The sequence below is a fragment of the Pongo pygmaeus genome, chromosome 10 (assembly GCF_028885625.2).
Source record: "Pongo pygmaeus isolate AG05252 chromosome 10, NHGRI_mPonPyg2-v2.0_pri, whole genome shotgun sequence".
In the NCBI taxonomy this organism is placed as follows: Eukaryota; Metazoa; Chordata; class Mammalia; order Primates; family Hominidae; genus Pongo; species Pongo pygmaeus.
In genome coordinates, this window is record NC_072383.2 from 15,087,669 (window position 1) to 15,103,423 (window position 15,755).

The 15,755-nt window shown below is 38.0% G+C and overlaps 1 protein-coding gene across 1 annotated transcript in view; it reads right to left on the bottom strand.

Moving 5' to 3' along the window:
* GUCY2C (guanylate cyclase 2C) overlaps positions 1 to 15,755 on the bottom strand; it is an 82,921-nt gene that overhangs the window by 23,100 nt on the left and 44,066 nt on the right. The window contains exons 14-19 of the mRNA XM_054444573.1: positions 15,122 to 15,193; positions 14,569 to 14,673; positions 8,394 to 8,480; positions 6,748 to 6,880; positions 4,264 to 4,401; positions 3,050 to 3,138 (exon numbers count right to left, since the gene is read on the bottom strand). Coding sequence (XP_054300548.1) covers positions 3,050 to 3,138; positions 4,264 to 4,401; positions 6,748 to 6,880; positions 8,394 to 8,480; positions 14,569 to 14,673; positions 15,122 to 15,193 — 624 coding nt within the window. The remainder of the gene's footprint in view (positions 1 to 3,049; positions 3,139 to 4,263; positions 4,402 to 6,747; positions 6,881 to 8,393; positions 8,481 to 14,568; positions 14,674 to 15,121; positions 15,194 to 15,755) is intronic.

Consider the following 15,755-nt stretch of genomic DNA (forward strand, 5'->3'; position numbering starts at 1 on the left):
GGTAGCTCACACCTGTAATCCTAGCACTTTGGGAGGCCAAGGAGGGTGGATTGCCTGAGCTCAGGAGTTTGAGACAAGCCTGGGCAACATGGTGAAACCCCATCTCTACTAAAATATAAAAAAAAATTAGCTGGGCTTGGTGGCAGGTGCCTGTAATCCCTGCTACTTGGGAGGCTGAGGCAGGAGAACTGCTTGAACCTGGGAGGTGGAGGTTGCAGTGAGCTGAGATCACTCCACTGCACTCCAGCCTGGACAACACAGTGAGACTCTGTCTCAAAAAAAAATTAACATACAAAAATCGGTAGTGTTTTTACATACCACCAATAATAAACTCAGCGGGAAAGAAATCAAGAAGACAATCCCATTTACGATAGCTACCAAAAAAAAAAAAAAACCTACCTAGGAATAAATTTAACAAAGCAGGTAAAAGACCTCTATAAGGAAAACTACAAACACTGATGAAAATGAAGAGGACAAAAACAAATGGAAAGATATCCCATGCTCATGGACTGGAAGAGTTAATACACTAAAATGATTATACTGCCCAAAGCAATCTACAGATTCAATGTAATCCTATCAAAATACCACTGTCATATTCCCACAGAAATGGAAAAAACAATCCTAAAATCCATATGGAACCAAAAAAGAGCCCAAATAGCCAAAGCAATTCCAAGCAAAAAGAACAAAGCTGGAGGCATAACATCACCTGATTTCAAAATGTTCTATAAAGTTACAGTAACCAAAACAACCTGTTACTGGCATAGGAACAGACACATAAACAAATGGAACAGAATAGAGAACCCAGAAATAAATCCACACACTTACAGACAACTGATTTTCAACAATGGCTCCAAGAACATACAATGCGGAAAGGACACCCCATCTCTTCCCATATACAAAAATCGACTCAAGATAGATTTAAGACTTAAACAGAGGACCTGAAACTATGAAACTATTAGAAGAAAACACAGAGAAAAGACTTTAGGACATTGGTTTAGGCAAGGATTTTATGGCTAAGACCTCAAAAGCACAGGCAACCAAACCAAAAATAGACAAATGGGACTATATTAGACTAAAAGGCTTCTGCACAGCAAGGGAAACAACAGAGTGAAGAGGCAACCTGTTGAATGGGAGAAAGTATTTGCAAACTGTTAATCTGACAAGGGTGATATTCCAGAATATACAAGGAGCTCAAACAACTCAGCAGTTAAAAAAAAATCCATTAAAAAGTGGGCAAAACTCATGAATAAACATTTCTCAAAAGAAGATTTATAAATGGCTAACAGGAATATGAGAAAATGCTCAACATCACTAATCATCAGGGAAATGCAAGTCAAAACCACAATGAGCTATCATCTTACCCCAGTTAGAATGGCTATTACTAAAAAGCCAAATAATAACAGATGCTGGCAAGGATGCAGAGAAAAGGGAACCCTTACACACTATTGATGGGAATGTAAATTAGTATAGCCACTATGGAAAATAAGATAGAGATTTCTCAAGACACTAAAAACAGAACTACCATATGATCCGCCAATCCCCCTGCTGAGTATTTATCCAAAGGAAGAGAAATCAGTTTATCAAAGGATGCCTGCACACTTACATTTATTGCAACACTATTCACAACAGCAAAGATACAGAATCAACTTAAATATCCATCAGTGGATGAATGGAAAAAGAAAATGCGGGATGTGTACACAATAGAATACCATTTAGCCATAAAAATAATGAAAACATGTCATTTGCAGCAACACATATGGAACTGGAGGTCACTATGTAAAGTGAAAGGCACAGAAAGACAAATATCACATGTTCTCACTCATGCAGGGGCTAAAAAAGTTGATCTCATGGAGGTGGAGAGAATAATGACAGCCAGAGACTGGGAAGGGTGTAGGTAGGGCAGGGGATGAATGAAGAGAGGTAGGTTAATGGGTACAAACATACAGTTAGAAGGAATAAGTTATAATGTTTGATAGCAGAGTAGGGTGACTACGGTTAACAACAATGTATTGTATATTTCAAAGCAGCTAGAAGAGAGGACTTGAAATGCTCCCAACACATAGAAATGATAACTACTTAAGGTGATGGATCCCGTAAATACATGACTTGATCATTACACATTCTGTGCATATGACAAAATATCACATGTACCCCACAAATATGTACAAATATCAATTTAAAAATAGAGAATGAGGCCAGGCGCGGTGGCTCACACCTATTATGTAATCCCAGCGCTTTGGGAGGCCAAGGCAGATGGGATCGCTTGAGGTCAGGAGATCGAGACCAGCCTGGCCAACATGGTGAAACCCCATCTCTACTAAAAATACAAAAATTAGCTGGGTATGGTGGCAGGTGCCTGTCATCCCAGCTACCCAGGCTGAGGCAGGAGAATTGCTTGAAGCTGGGAGTCCAGAGTCGCAGTGAGCCAAGATCCTGCCACTACACTTCAGCTTGGGTGACAGAGCAAGACTCCGTCTCAAAAAAAAAAAAAAAAAAAAAAAAAAAAAGTAGAGAATGAGATGTGTGCTTTAGAAGCCAGCTCATTCCTGAGTTGGGGAGTGGTGGAGGGACATGCGGAATGTGGTAGGCTGAGGCTGGCTCCCAAAGACATGCTGGATCCTAATCCCTGGAACCTATGAATGCTATCTTATTTGGAAAAAGAGCCTTTGCGGATACCATTAAGTTAAAATTCTTGAGATAAGGTGATTATTCTGTATTTTCTGGGTGGACCCAAATGCCATCACATATGTCCTAATAGAAAGGAGATAGAGGGAGAATAGACAGAAAAGAAACTGTGACCAAGAGGCAGAGATTGAATTGTGTGGCCATAAGATAAGAAATGTCAAGAGCCATCAGAAGCTTCTGGAAGAAGCAAGGAATGGATTAGCCCCTTAGCTCTTCTGGAGGAAGTGTGGCCTTGCTGAACACTTGATTTTGGACTTCTAGCCTCCAGAACTGTAAGTGAATAAACTTTTGTTGTTTTAATCCATTACATTTATGGTAATGTTTACAGCTGGCCAAGGAAACGAATACGGGAAGATATACTCACTTCTAGCTCTTTTTCCTCTGCTGTTTCCAAGAATAAATCTGGGCGGAAGGGTTTCATTCCGTTGGAATTTTCCACTCTGAAAATCTTCTCTGGTTGGGTGAGAAAAATTTAAATTACAAAGAAGAATACAGCATGAAGAAATGGAAGGAATTTCAACAGAAATCCGGTTGGTTCACTCTCCTGGATGGCTCTTAGCTCAGTGAGAGTGCTGCAGAACCTAGACCAGCACTCAGTAGACAGGTGTTGATTCAATGAGGCACCCAGTGAAAGGGTCTCATCCCACTTACAACCAGAAGGTTACCTTAAGGATAGGCTACCAGGTGGGGTGCAGTGCCTCAAAGCTGTAATCCCAGCACTTTGGGAGGCTGAGGTTGGGGGATCACTCGAGCTCAGGAGCTCAGTCTGGGCAACATGGTGAAAGCCTGTCTCTACATAAAGTACAAAAATTAGCCAGGCGTGGTGGTGTGCACCTGTCGTCCCAGCTACTTGGAAGGCTGAGCCAGGAGGATTGCTTGAGCCTGGGAGGCAGAGGTTGCAGTGAGCCAAGATCATGCCACTGTACTTATCCCAGCCTGGGGGTGACAGAGCAAGACACTGTCTCAAAAGAAAAAAAAAAAAAAGAAAAGAAAAAAAGAAAAAATGCTACTGTCCCTGTAAAACTCAGCTCAGGCACCACTGCCTTCAGTAGGCTTCTTCTGTCCATACTTTGACCCCACCCTCTCTACATCCCTTAGTCACCCTACTCGCCACCAAACAGTTAACGGTTAGCACATAATAAATGCTCAGTAAGTGAGGATTGAATGAATGGAATGAAGCATTTTCCCCTGAGAGGACGTGTGGCCAAAAACTATAGATCTACTCTTAGTAAGAACTAAAATATATATGTCATCCTGTTAGAGTGATCTAGTTTAGATGTTAAGCAGGTACATTCTCTTATTGGAATCAAAAGGAAAGAGGACAATTGTAAAGGAAGATTGTTAACAATAATACCGACGATGACAACACCTGGCAGTGTATGTTGTCTTATGCTTTTCAGTGCACTCTAATATTGAGTCTTCCTTATATTCTTATAAAATGCATAATGCAGATGGGAAATCATTAATTTTGCAGATGAAGGAATTGTGATGTAGTTACAAACAGATTAGGGTCTCAGTAAGCCTAGAAAGCGGGTTGGCTCACTCCCAGAGGGGACACATGAAGGGGTTTAGTTGTACCATTGCGGTCCCGACAGCTCAAAGTGTAGAAGGTTTCCTTCCGCAGGATGATCTCCTGTGCGATGATCCCATAGCTGTACACATCTCCTTTCTGAGAGATGTTGGCTTGGCGGAGGTGCTCTGGAGCTGTCCACAGGTCTGTAAATGCAGACATTGAGATTACAAAGTTGAGGGGGGTGAGTGGTTCATAGGCCTCCAACCTGCTTTTGCTCTCTAATTCCCTACACCATCCACTCTAAATATGGGTGATAGCTTGTAAGTGGCCTTGAATTGATATGATTCCAAACTTTTGAAAAATTTTTGCTAATACTGGTGATCAAAGGTAGAACACACACCTTTTAGACTAACTGAAATGTTAGGATTTGGGTGAGGTCATATGGCAATATGTTATTTAAAACTGCTAGGATCATAGTCTTGAAAACTCTCAAGGTTTACCTGGAATGGGGTCTGACTGTGGTAAATATATGTTGAATGAATACAGTGGAATATGAGAGGTCGAGGAATTTAGTAGTTTATGGGACATATAGAATGAACCTATGAAAACCTTCAAAATACAAATTTTGGCCAGGCATAGTGGCTCACGCCTGTAATCCCAGCACTTTGGGAGGCCAAGGCAGGTGGATCACAAGGTCAGGAGATTGAAACCAGCCTGGCCAATATGGTGAAACCCTGTCTCTACTAAAAATACAAAAATTAGCCAGGTGTGGTGGCGGGCACCTGTAGTCCCAGCTACTCAGGAGGCTGAGGCAGGAGAATCGCTTGAACCTGGGAGGTGGAGGTTGCAGTGAGATGAGATCACACCACTGCACTCCAGACTGGGTGACAGAGCAAGACTCCATCTCAAAAAAAAAAAAAAAACAAATTTTATGTGTACTAAATTTATTTTATTTAAATTATTATAATTTATTATTTAATGTGTATATATGCATATTTAAATATAAATTTGCCAAAAGAAAATAAAGACAGTACATTAAGACAAAAATACTATGGTTGATATTTTCTAGGCATAACATACTGGCAACCTCCAACTCAGCTAGGGTTCTCAGTGGTGTTTTTGTTGGTTCCCACAGTATTCTTAAAAAAGTAACGCATGTAATTTACTCACAGTTAACTCCTGTCCCTGCCATTCCCTAGTGTTTACATCTAGTTCACTCACTTCACATGAGTGCAATGCTGTATTTAGCTCCTATAGATACTCGAGTTTTGAATCCTTATTACACACCTTATTTAGTAATAACAGGGGCATGCAATTAATTTTTCTTCAACATGCTTCGCAAGTTTTTCAGGATCACCTAGCTCCTTATAAACTTTTTAAGACTTGTCTTCACCAGTTTCAATGAAAGATGTGTAGATTCATGTTGTTAGGTGCAATAATATGTTTATGATGATGCACACTTTCCTTATTTGGTTTTCTGTCCAAATGTACATCACCTTTTTGAATTTATGTCTTGTGAATTTTTGTGACTTGTGATTCATGCACAGTTGATCGTAAAGGTTAGGGGTTGTAGAAAAGGTAAGTAAATCTATTTATGCTAAAATTTCTGGTAACGGACGCCATAGGTAGGTAGGTATAAGTGAGTGTTGTTCAAGATGATAGGATTTGACTTGTAATTTATCTGATTTTTGCCATGCTCGGTTATCTGATGACGATTTGTACTACTATATCATGAACCATACCTGGCACACAGGTCTTCAATAAGAAATTATTAGATTGAGTTCAATCTATGCTTGACATAGCTGTGGATGTAGGGACAGAATTGCAATTTTTCTTTTATTAAGGAAAAACGAAAGGATAGCAAAGTTGAATTAGAAATATAATTTAGTGTTTGGATCTAGGTAGTATTTTAAGGCAACATGAGTGCTAGATATCTGAGTCTGTTTAACTGTGAGTCATGGTAAAGAAAAGGGTAAATGTTCAACATGAAAAGCCCTTTATACTTTACAAATCCGTTTTCTTTATGTTATCTTTTTTGACTCTCACCACAATCCTGAAAGAGGTAAGAATATATTTTACTGGTTAGAGTTTTTTCCTTAACATTTCTTATTACCACACATAAATGAATGATGTCCTGAATGGGAAATGGGTCTTCTGGTTTGTACTCTACCTTCTTGGACAAATCTGAGTCTCAGTGCTGTCCTCTATAAAGGAAAAAGGTTAAATTAGATGATGTCTAAGGTCTCTTCCTGCTCTAACCTTCTATATTTTTTTCAGCTAGTTCCACTCCCACAAGCCATTAAGTTTTTCATGATTTCTCAGTGATAGCAAGGGACACATGGATGAAGGAAATCCACAGAGGACATTTGTTTAACTCAGGAAATACTCGTTGACTGACAAGTGTGAAGTTCTGCAGAATGAGCCAGCTGTTGCCTCTTGTGGCTTTAAGTGCTTGTCTTCTGATCAGTATTACAATTTCCTGACCACCCTACATGGGTTTGAAAAAAAAATCAGTTAGGAAACTAGTGAACATTTCATTCATTACAGACCTTTTTTTGGAGGTAAAATGGAATTGCAGCCAAAATCAGTGATCTTTACCACCATTCTACTGTCCACTACGCAGTTGGTAGATTTCAGACGACCATGGACTTCTGTCTTACTGGAGTGCAGATATGACATTCCCTGTAATTTTTTAGATGATAGAAAAACAGAAATGTGACACACTTCAGCTGCTTGATTATTTTAAAGAAAAAAGTGACATTTGGAAACCATTTCAGCAGATAGTCACACCATCAGATTTTAATTTTAGTCCTACTGTTTTTACTTTAACAATATTACTGAAGCCCTAATATTTGACTACACATTGTATCTAGTTTCAAAGTCTGTTTAAATGACAGAGTAAAAGGGAATTGTCTAAAATATCTGCTTAAGTAGCTGTGTATAATATGAGGCAAAGGGTCGATTTTTTTTAAGTGTTTCTGCTTTCCACTTATTTGGTCTGTGACCCTGGGTAGGTCTCTGGTCCTGTTTTACATGAATTTAAAATAAAAATATGAATAATAGTGCCTTGCCTTTCCAAAGGGGCAGGGTGCCAGGCTATATTATTTCCTAAAGTGGAAGTGGTTTCATCCTATTTTGAAACAATGTTTCATTCATTCTGTTTCAAAAGGGGAAGCCTGGCTCCCGTGATGGCTCATGCCTGTAATCCCAGCACTTTGAGAGGCCGAGCTACTCAGGAGGCTGAGGCAGGATAATCACTTGAATTTGGGAGGCCGAGGCTGCAGTGAGCTGAGATCGCACCTCTGTACTCCAGCCTGGGGGACAGAGTGAGACTCCATCTCAAAAAATAAAACAATAAAAAAAGAGGAAGCTGTTTTTGGATGACGTGCTTCTCTCTTGTGGTTAGAGGGTGTCTCAGCCGAAGCTGGTTTGCAGCCTGGATCATAGGAGTGAAATGTGTGTGGCAAATCGATTTTCATAACACAGTTTTCAAACTGATTCTGAACCCATGTAACTTTCAGGTGAGTTAAGACTGTATCAAACAGCTCCCTCTCACAACCAACTTGTCTTCATTCTTGAATGAGGCCCTGGTTACTGGTGTCCACTCTGTTTTCCTATCACGTCTGAAAATATACATGTCCACATTTATTATTGATTCCTGCAAGAAGGTTTCCTGTACTTAATATTTTCTCTTATAAAGTTGAGGATTCAGTTGTCTTTTTTTTTTTTTTTAATGGAGTCTCACTCTGTCACCCAGGCTGGAGTGCAATGGCTCGATCTTGGCTCACAGCAACCTCCATCTCGTGGGTTCAAGCAATTCTCCTGCCTCAGCCTCCCAAAGTGCTGGGATTACAGGCTTGAGCCACCGCGCCCAGCCCAATTGTCTTTCTTGTAGTTTTATATGATTTTGATTTCTGGAAAATCTATGAAACTGCGTGCCTCACACCCAGACTACAAAGAATATAATAAAATAATAATAACTGATATATATTGAACATTTACTTATACCAGGTCTTGTTATAAGCACGTGAATTATTTCACAAAATCCTCATAACCTAAAATCCTACAGCCCTATGACATAGCTATTATTATCATTTTGCAGATGAAGAAACCAACGCACAGAAGGTTGAATAGCTTGTTAGATCTGTTTTCTTATATTTAATTTTCATATTTTCTGTGTGTGTGTGTCTCTTACCTTAGCAATGTCATACAAGACAGAGATCTTAAACTCCCAATCCATGAATGTACCATCAGGATAGGAAATTGTGTCATTTAAAACTTCCTGAATAGGAAAAAAGAAGAAGAAGAAAAGTTGTTGCAAGAAAGGATATTGTGGAGAGACTATTATGAAACAAATAGTGATCTTCAAATTATGAAACCTTAGGATCAGTAACAAATTGGAATTCCATTGTCTGGGATTTCATGAACCTGTTTTTTTTTTCTTTTCTGCATAAGAAGCATTGGGTGGTTTTTGCCACCTGGATATGAGCAGGAGGTACCCATAGCATCCCAAATTTCAATTCTTCCATCAGACAGGTGTAGAGGAATAAGCAGCAGGCTGGGAGACTGCTTAACAAGTGACTGCCCTGTGTGTTCTGTCTCATCTAAATTGGACCCATGTTTCAAAACAGGCAATTGCTATAAGAAAATTCCTTCATTAGGCTTGTGTTTTTACTCACATAATCAGTTATATAAATTAGCTTAATTGCTCTTTTTTTTTTTTAAATTTACTAAGTCCTCTGTCAATAACAGAGATCTTGGATTTTTTTGTGAATTGTATGACCTGGAATTTTCTTTCTTTTTTTTCTGTTTTGTTTTAGAGACAGAATCTTGCCCTGTTGCCCAGGCTGGCATGCAGTGGCACAATCTCAGCTCACTGCAACCTCTGCCTCCGGGGTTCCAGCGATTCTCCTGCCTCAGCCTGCTGAGTAGCTGGAATTACAGGCGCACACCACTACGCCCAGCTAACTTTCGTATTTTTAGTAGAGACGTGGTTTCGCTACGTTGGCCAGGCTGATCTCGAGCTCCTGGCCTCAAGCAATCTGCCCGCCTCAGCCTCCCAAAGTGCTGGGATTACAGGCGCAAGCTACCGCACCCCACCTATATCTGGAATTTTCAAGTCACCATTTTAATATGATGATGGTTCTACCAAGTTGCAGATTTTAATTAAGCTGATACATAACTGTTCTTCACGGTAGAACTCTAAACAGGACTCTAACTGATAACAATAGTTTCTTATTTTAGGAAAAAGCCCAATTTGATTTTTAGTTTTAACTCAGGCACTGTACCAAGAATTTCCAAGGAGGGGTCTAAAGTCCTTAATCATTTCAGATAAGGCTGGCTGGGCTGTGGGTACCAGGCCAAGTTGACAGAGGGGAGTTATGGGCAGACAGACTAATTCTTTTCTATGCCTTCTCTCCCTTTAGTGCACCATTCACCCATCTTACCCTGTTCTCATCTGCCAAATTGTAAAAAGCATATTATTCTGTTTTGATGATAAAAAGAATACAAGTTCACTATAAAAAATATGAAAAAATTGCACAATATAAAAAAGAATATAAAATTATTGCTAATTGCACCATCTAATTTTTTCTCATTTTGGTATTTTCTTTTAGTCTTTTTTAATGTAGATATGGAAAGTATATGTAATAAATATTATGAAAGTGGGATCATAATGTATATGCAGATTTATGTTTTTTTCTGAGCAATTTTAATAGGTGATCTGCATATTTATTTTTTAAAATTATTGAGTCTTATCTCTAGAGCAGGGACTGTGTTAGTGCTGGGATTATAAGAGACCCGTTATAGGGTGCACAGTCTGGTGAAGGAAACTGACACTCATAAAATAATCAGACAAATAAACGTAAAATTATAACTGTGATAAGTATGATGAAAAATTGCCTAAAATCTGGGGATTTGACCCCTAAAATCTGGGGTTTGTTATGAAGATTAAAGATGGCTTCATTCAGGAAATGGCTGTTGAGCTGAGATCAAATGAAGAAGGGAGGCAGGAGTTTTGGGGAAAGGGAAAAGCATGGGAAAAGAACCTTTTGTGGAAGAGAGAATGAAAAGGTCCTATTATCTCAGCACCATTTTTTAAATTACCCTTCTGCAGTTATATTTGTCATATACTTACTGGTATTCTTAGCCCATGTGTTTTTCTTCCATAAATCATCTGCTTGTTCATGAGCTGTCACTACACTGCCTTGATTATAATAACTTTCTGGCAAGTGGCCTCTTCATTCTCTTTTTCAAAATTGTTTTAGTTATTATTGCTCATATATATATGTGTGTATATATATGTTTTTTCTGATGATCTCTGTTAATTAAGCAAAGTCTTTCCTTTGATTGCAAGTTTGTTGTTTTCAGAAGAATTTATACATTTTCAATGTGAATTTGTTGGTATAGGGTGTCGGTAAACCGGCTCTCTGTTAGCAACAGCCCTGATTTATAATATGCTTGCTGAGCACGATGTGAAATATTTCCACCCTGAATGATTTCACCTTCCAAAAGTTTAACACTGACTGGCTGGCAAATTCTTGAATAACTTAACAATCAGTTCTGAGCTAGTACAAGCCAGTTCTAGCACATCATTGATTCCTATCTAAGAACTTGACTAAGTTCTGTTAAGATTTATTTAATGTCTTAGAAAACTTTCAGTGTTCTTAACTGATTCTTTGCATTTCACATTGAGTATTTTCAAATAAATATTTTTGTTAAAAATATTAAGGAGGATTTTTTGAGTTGTATTTTCTGACCAATTTGGGTAATATATATGATATATACATTATATATGTAAATTATTTTCTATATACTTATTTTGTTTCTAGTCATCATACAAATTTCTTATACTTTTTCATATTTGAGGCTTTTGCATTTTCTAGGTAAACAATCATATCATCTTTATATTTATTTATTTATTTATTTATTTATTTATTTATTTATTTATTTTGAGATGAAGACTTGCACTGTTGCCGGGGCTGAAGTGCAATGGCGGGATCTCAGCTCATTGCAACCTCCACCTCCCGGGTTCAAGCAATTCTCCCACCTCAGCCTCCCAAGTAGCTGGGATTACAGGTGCCTGCCATCATGCCCGGCTAATTTTTTGTATTTTTAGTAGAGATGGGGTTTCACTATGTTGGCCAAGCTGGTCTCGAACTCCTGACCTCGTGTCCCACCTGCCTCTGCCTCCCAAAGTGCTGGGATTACAGGCATGAGCCACTGCATCCAGCCTCATCTTTAAATTTAAAAAAAAAATCTATTGCTTTTGTGAAAGTTGTCAAAATCAGAATGGAGTCACAAATATTGAAAAAATCCTGACACATACAGCCAGAAAAGGCCATGAAAAAGAGGGTTGTCATGCTTGTATCCTTCATAACAAAAACTATCACAAAAGACTCTACAGAAACCTCAGCCTTCCACAAAGGCCATCACAACCTCACACACACAAAATACTTATACAAGGACATCTGCCCAACAACTGCCTGTCCAACCTCTGACTGGCATCATCCTTGCTACTGATCTTTGTAACACAACAATTATGTAATCCTCTTTGTTTTTTTTCCCCCTTAAAATCTTTTGTCTTCCTTTATCTCTCTGAATATGCACATAATTTACGATGGCATATGTATTCCCATTACAATGTTCTTTTCCAAATAAATATCTTTCTTTTAGAGAGCCACTATTTGTTATTTATGTTGATACCTTCCAATAACTGTATATCTTATTTCTGTTTCATGCATTAGTGCTTCGGTTAGAACTTTCAGAAGTTAACTAATAGTAAGTAGTAGAGGGGTGGGGATCGGGAGTCTTTGCATTAATACAGATGAAGTCAGTTGTTATTTTATGATAGACAGTCTTTGCAATGTTAAGGAAGTATTGTTTTATTTTTAAATCTACAAGAGTTGTTATTATGGGGGAACCTAGGAATATTTCTGAAATGAGGTCTGAGACTTCTCTGACATATCACCATTTAATTGCTGTTTTCCTTGTTGAGAACAGGTTGCAAATATTAAACCTGGTTTTCTCTTCCCTGAGCTATGGTTTCACAGCTTCATTTCATGTGTGTCTTACTCTAATGTCATCTTGCCAGAGAAGTCTTCCATGGCTATCATATCTTAAGTAGCATAACTCAGATATGTTTGAAAGGGGGTTATTATAAATAACAAAAGAGCTTTTCTCACCCCCACCACCCAGTAAAAACAGGGGTTTTAGGAACCAAGAATGAAGACAAAATATATTTCTTACTATATCATAATATTACATTAGTAACAATAGAAGAAATTATAATTCCCATAGAGAGAATACCAAATTCAGCTTAATTCTTCTAATGTTGAAGTTTAGTAACAGTAGTTCTCATTATCTATATAAAAACTATTTTAAACTTAAACAAAAACATGAACATACTCCAAATTCATTTAACATTGAACAAAGTTAGCATAAGATTGAAACTAAAATCTATAGTTGTGAATATAGATGAAGAAACGTAATAAAATACTAGAAATGCTAAGCCAGTTGTATATACAAAAAGCATAACACAAACACTTGGATATGGTTAATTCTATGATTGGAACAATATTATTATAATGTACCAAATCAAAAGGTCATAGGAGAAAAACCACATGAGCATTTTAATGGATAATGAAAGTGATCATTTTAATTGATACTGACAAAATAAATACACATTTCTAGGAATAATAATAACTATTTCAGGTCTTTCAAAATTAGAAATATTTTTCACTTGAGGTCTAGACCTCATTTAATTTCAATGAGACAGGAATTTTAGAATACCAATTAATAGAGCCTGGTCAAAGGGTTTCATGTGGCTTATTATTCCCTGAAACTGATTCAGAATTGGCCTAATTAAATATTTATTTTTTTGAAACAGATTTCATGATTATATTGCTTCTGAAACTTTCCCTTTTTAAAGATTACAATTTAATAGTCGTGAAGTATTCTTTCACAATTAAAACATCTTTTCACTGCTTTTTTATTCCCAATTTTGTGTATTTGCACGTTTGTTTTAAATAATAACTAGAAGTGACAGGCTTGTATGTTTTAATAATTTTGTTTTTTAAGAGGCAAGTGCATTTTAAAATTCTATCCTATTTTATTTGATTTAAAATGATTGATATTTAATAGTTTCCTTATGTTATAGTTATTCCTCTAAATTTTGCATTGGATACTTAAATTGTTTATTATTATTATTATTCATTTATTTATTTTTGAGACGGAGTCTTGCTGTGTTGCCAGGCTGGAGTGCAGTGGCGTGATCTCGGCTCACTGCAACCTTTAACTCCCTGGTTCAAGCGATTCTCCTGCCGCAGCCTCCTAAGTAGCTGGAATTACAGGCACGCACCACCACACCCAGCTAATTTTTGTAATTTTAGTAGAGACAGGGTTTCACCAGGTTGGCCAAGATGGTCTCGATCTCCTGACCTCATGATCCGCCCGCCTCGGCCTCCCAAAGTGCTGGCATTACAGGCGTGAGCCACCGTGCCCAGCCTTGTTTATTATTTTTAAAGAAATTTTACCTTAGCACCATTTTCCTCTTTGATCTTAATTCTCCTGGCCAGCCCCCTGCTCAAGATTTCTCTACCACATTCCATTACATTAGTCCCTCACGGGCTTGCTTTCCCTTCTGCTATACAGGAAATGAATTCTCAAAGTGTTAAATATAGTTAATGGCTTAATGTGTCACTTTTTCCTTGTACCACTGTTGAATTTCATAGGGATTAATCCAAAGAAAGAGCCCTCAGATTTTAGAATAACAAGCATGAAATAAGTTTTAAAAGAGATAGTAACATTTAGGGCTATGTTTTTTTCTTGGAGGGTAGATTTGAGTTTATACCGCATAATGTGAAAGCTAGTATTCTCACTTTTTTTCTTAGTTCCTCTGTTTGCTTTGGACTTGCTCAGTCCAAATACCTGACCTCATCTGGCAATTCCTGGATGATCCTCAGTCCAAGAGTGGAGTAATAATTTGGACAGCAGCAGAACCAAGAATGATGACCAAGTCTTCTAATGCTTATTTGGTGCTATCATAATGATTATCCATTTCTCTTTTAATACAAAAGCAAGTATTCATGTAAAATAAAATGTATGTGGAGGTAATCACTCATTTTTCCATTTCCATTCTCTGTTTACTCCCCTCTCCAAATCTATTATCTTTTTCCTGAATTTTTTTTGGCTTGTTTATAAAAACATAATAAGACTGATTGAAAAAATCTTGGGGATCTAGTTTGGAAAGCATGTGACCCCACCAACTTTACCTGATTCTCTCTAATATTATTTTACTCGGTAAATATTTAAAAAGGCCTGCTGAATATTTTTATATGATTAGAAAACTGGAAATGACCATGGTTTCTTACCCGGAGGGATCCTCTCTCACAGTATTCTATCACCCCGAAGATCATGGTATCAAGTTTCACTGTGCCGTAGAACTTGGTCAGGTTGTAATAGTCTATCTGAAGCAACTAGAAGAACATGTTTGTTTACAAAGCAAATTAGGCAGAACGGGGTGCCACAGTAAAAATTAATATGGCAATAAAATGTGTTTTGTTTCAGATCCTTGAGAACATGTGTTGCTCTTAACAAATTGAATGTCAGTACCCATTGCTTATCACACATTATATCAATCTCATTCAACAATCTTTCCTTTGTCAGTAAGAGGCCTTGAATACAAACTTTACTTTCAAATAATATCAGGTCCACTTTCCAGGGAAGACTAGCAGATTTCCAGAATTTTTTACACCATCAACCTCACTTTCCAATATCTCTTGGTAGAATTTTCAACAAGAAATATAGTCACCATTTCTTGGCCTGAGGGCTTTTCTGTCAGCCTCTTACTCCACCAGCAACCTCAGTGATTAGAGGAAATGAAGTGAAGTTATTTCTCAAGGATTTGAGGTAAGGGCTACATACCTTGTTCAGTTCTATCTTCTGTTTTTCAGTGAAATTACCATCATTGTGCTTGAGATCTTTGAGAATCACTCGCTGCAAAAATCAATGAAATTTAGGAGACACTGTTGTGGTGTAACTCTTTACATGCATATTGTTTGTTTGTGTGTCTCATTAGACTGTAAACTTTTGAGAGCAGTGACAGTATTTGATTGATTTTTTTTTTTTTTTTAAAGACAGAGACTTGCTCTGTTGCCCAGGCTGGAGTGCAGTGGTGCAATCTCGGCTCACTTCAACCTCCGCCTCCCGGGTTCAAGCAATTTTCGTGCCTCAGCCTCCCCAGTAGCTGGGACTACAGGCATGCACCACCATGCCCGGCTAATTTTTGTATTTTTAGGAGAAACAGGGTTTCGCCAGGCTGTTGGCCAGGCTGGTCTCGAACTCCTGGCCTCAAAGGATCCACCCGCCTCACCCTCCCAAAGTCCTGGGATTACAGACATGAGCCATTGTGCCCAGCCTTGATTGATGTTTATATCCCTGGTGTCTAGTTCAGTCTTGAATGTTTCTTTAAGAATGACTAAATGGAAAGAAGGCAGGCAGAAGGGAGGGAGGGAAGAAGGAAGGATGGAAATAAGATGCAAAGCTCTCATATGAGATT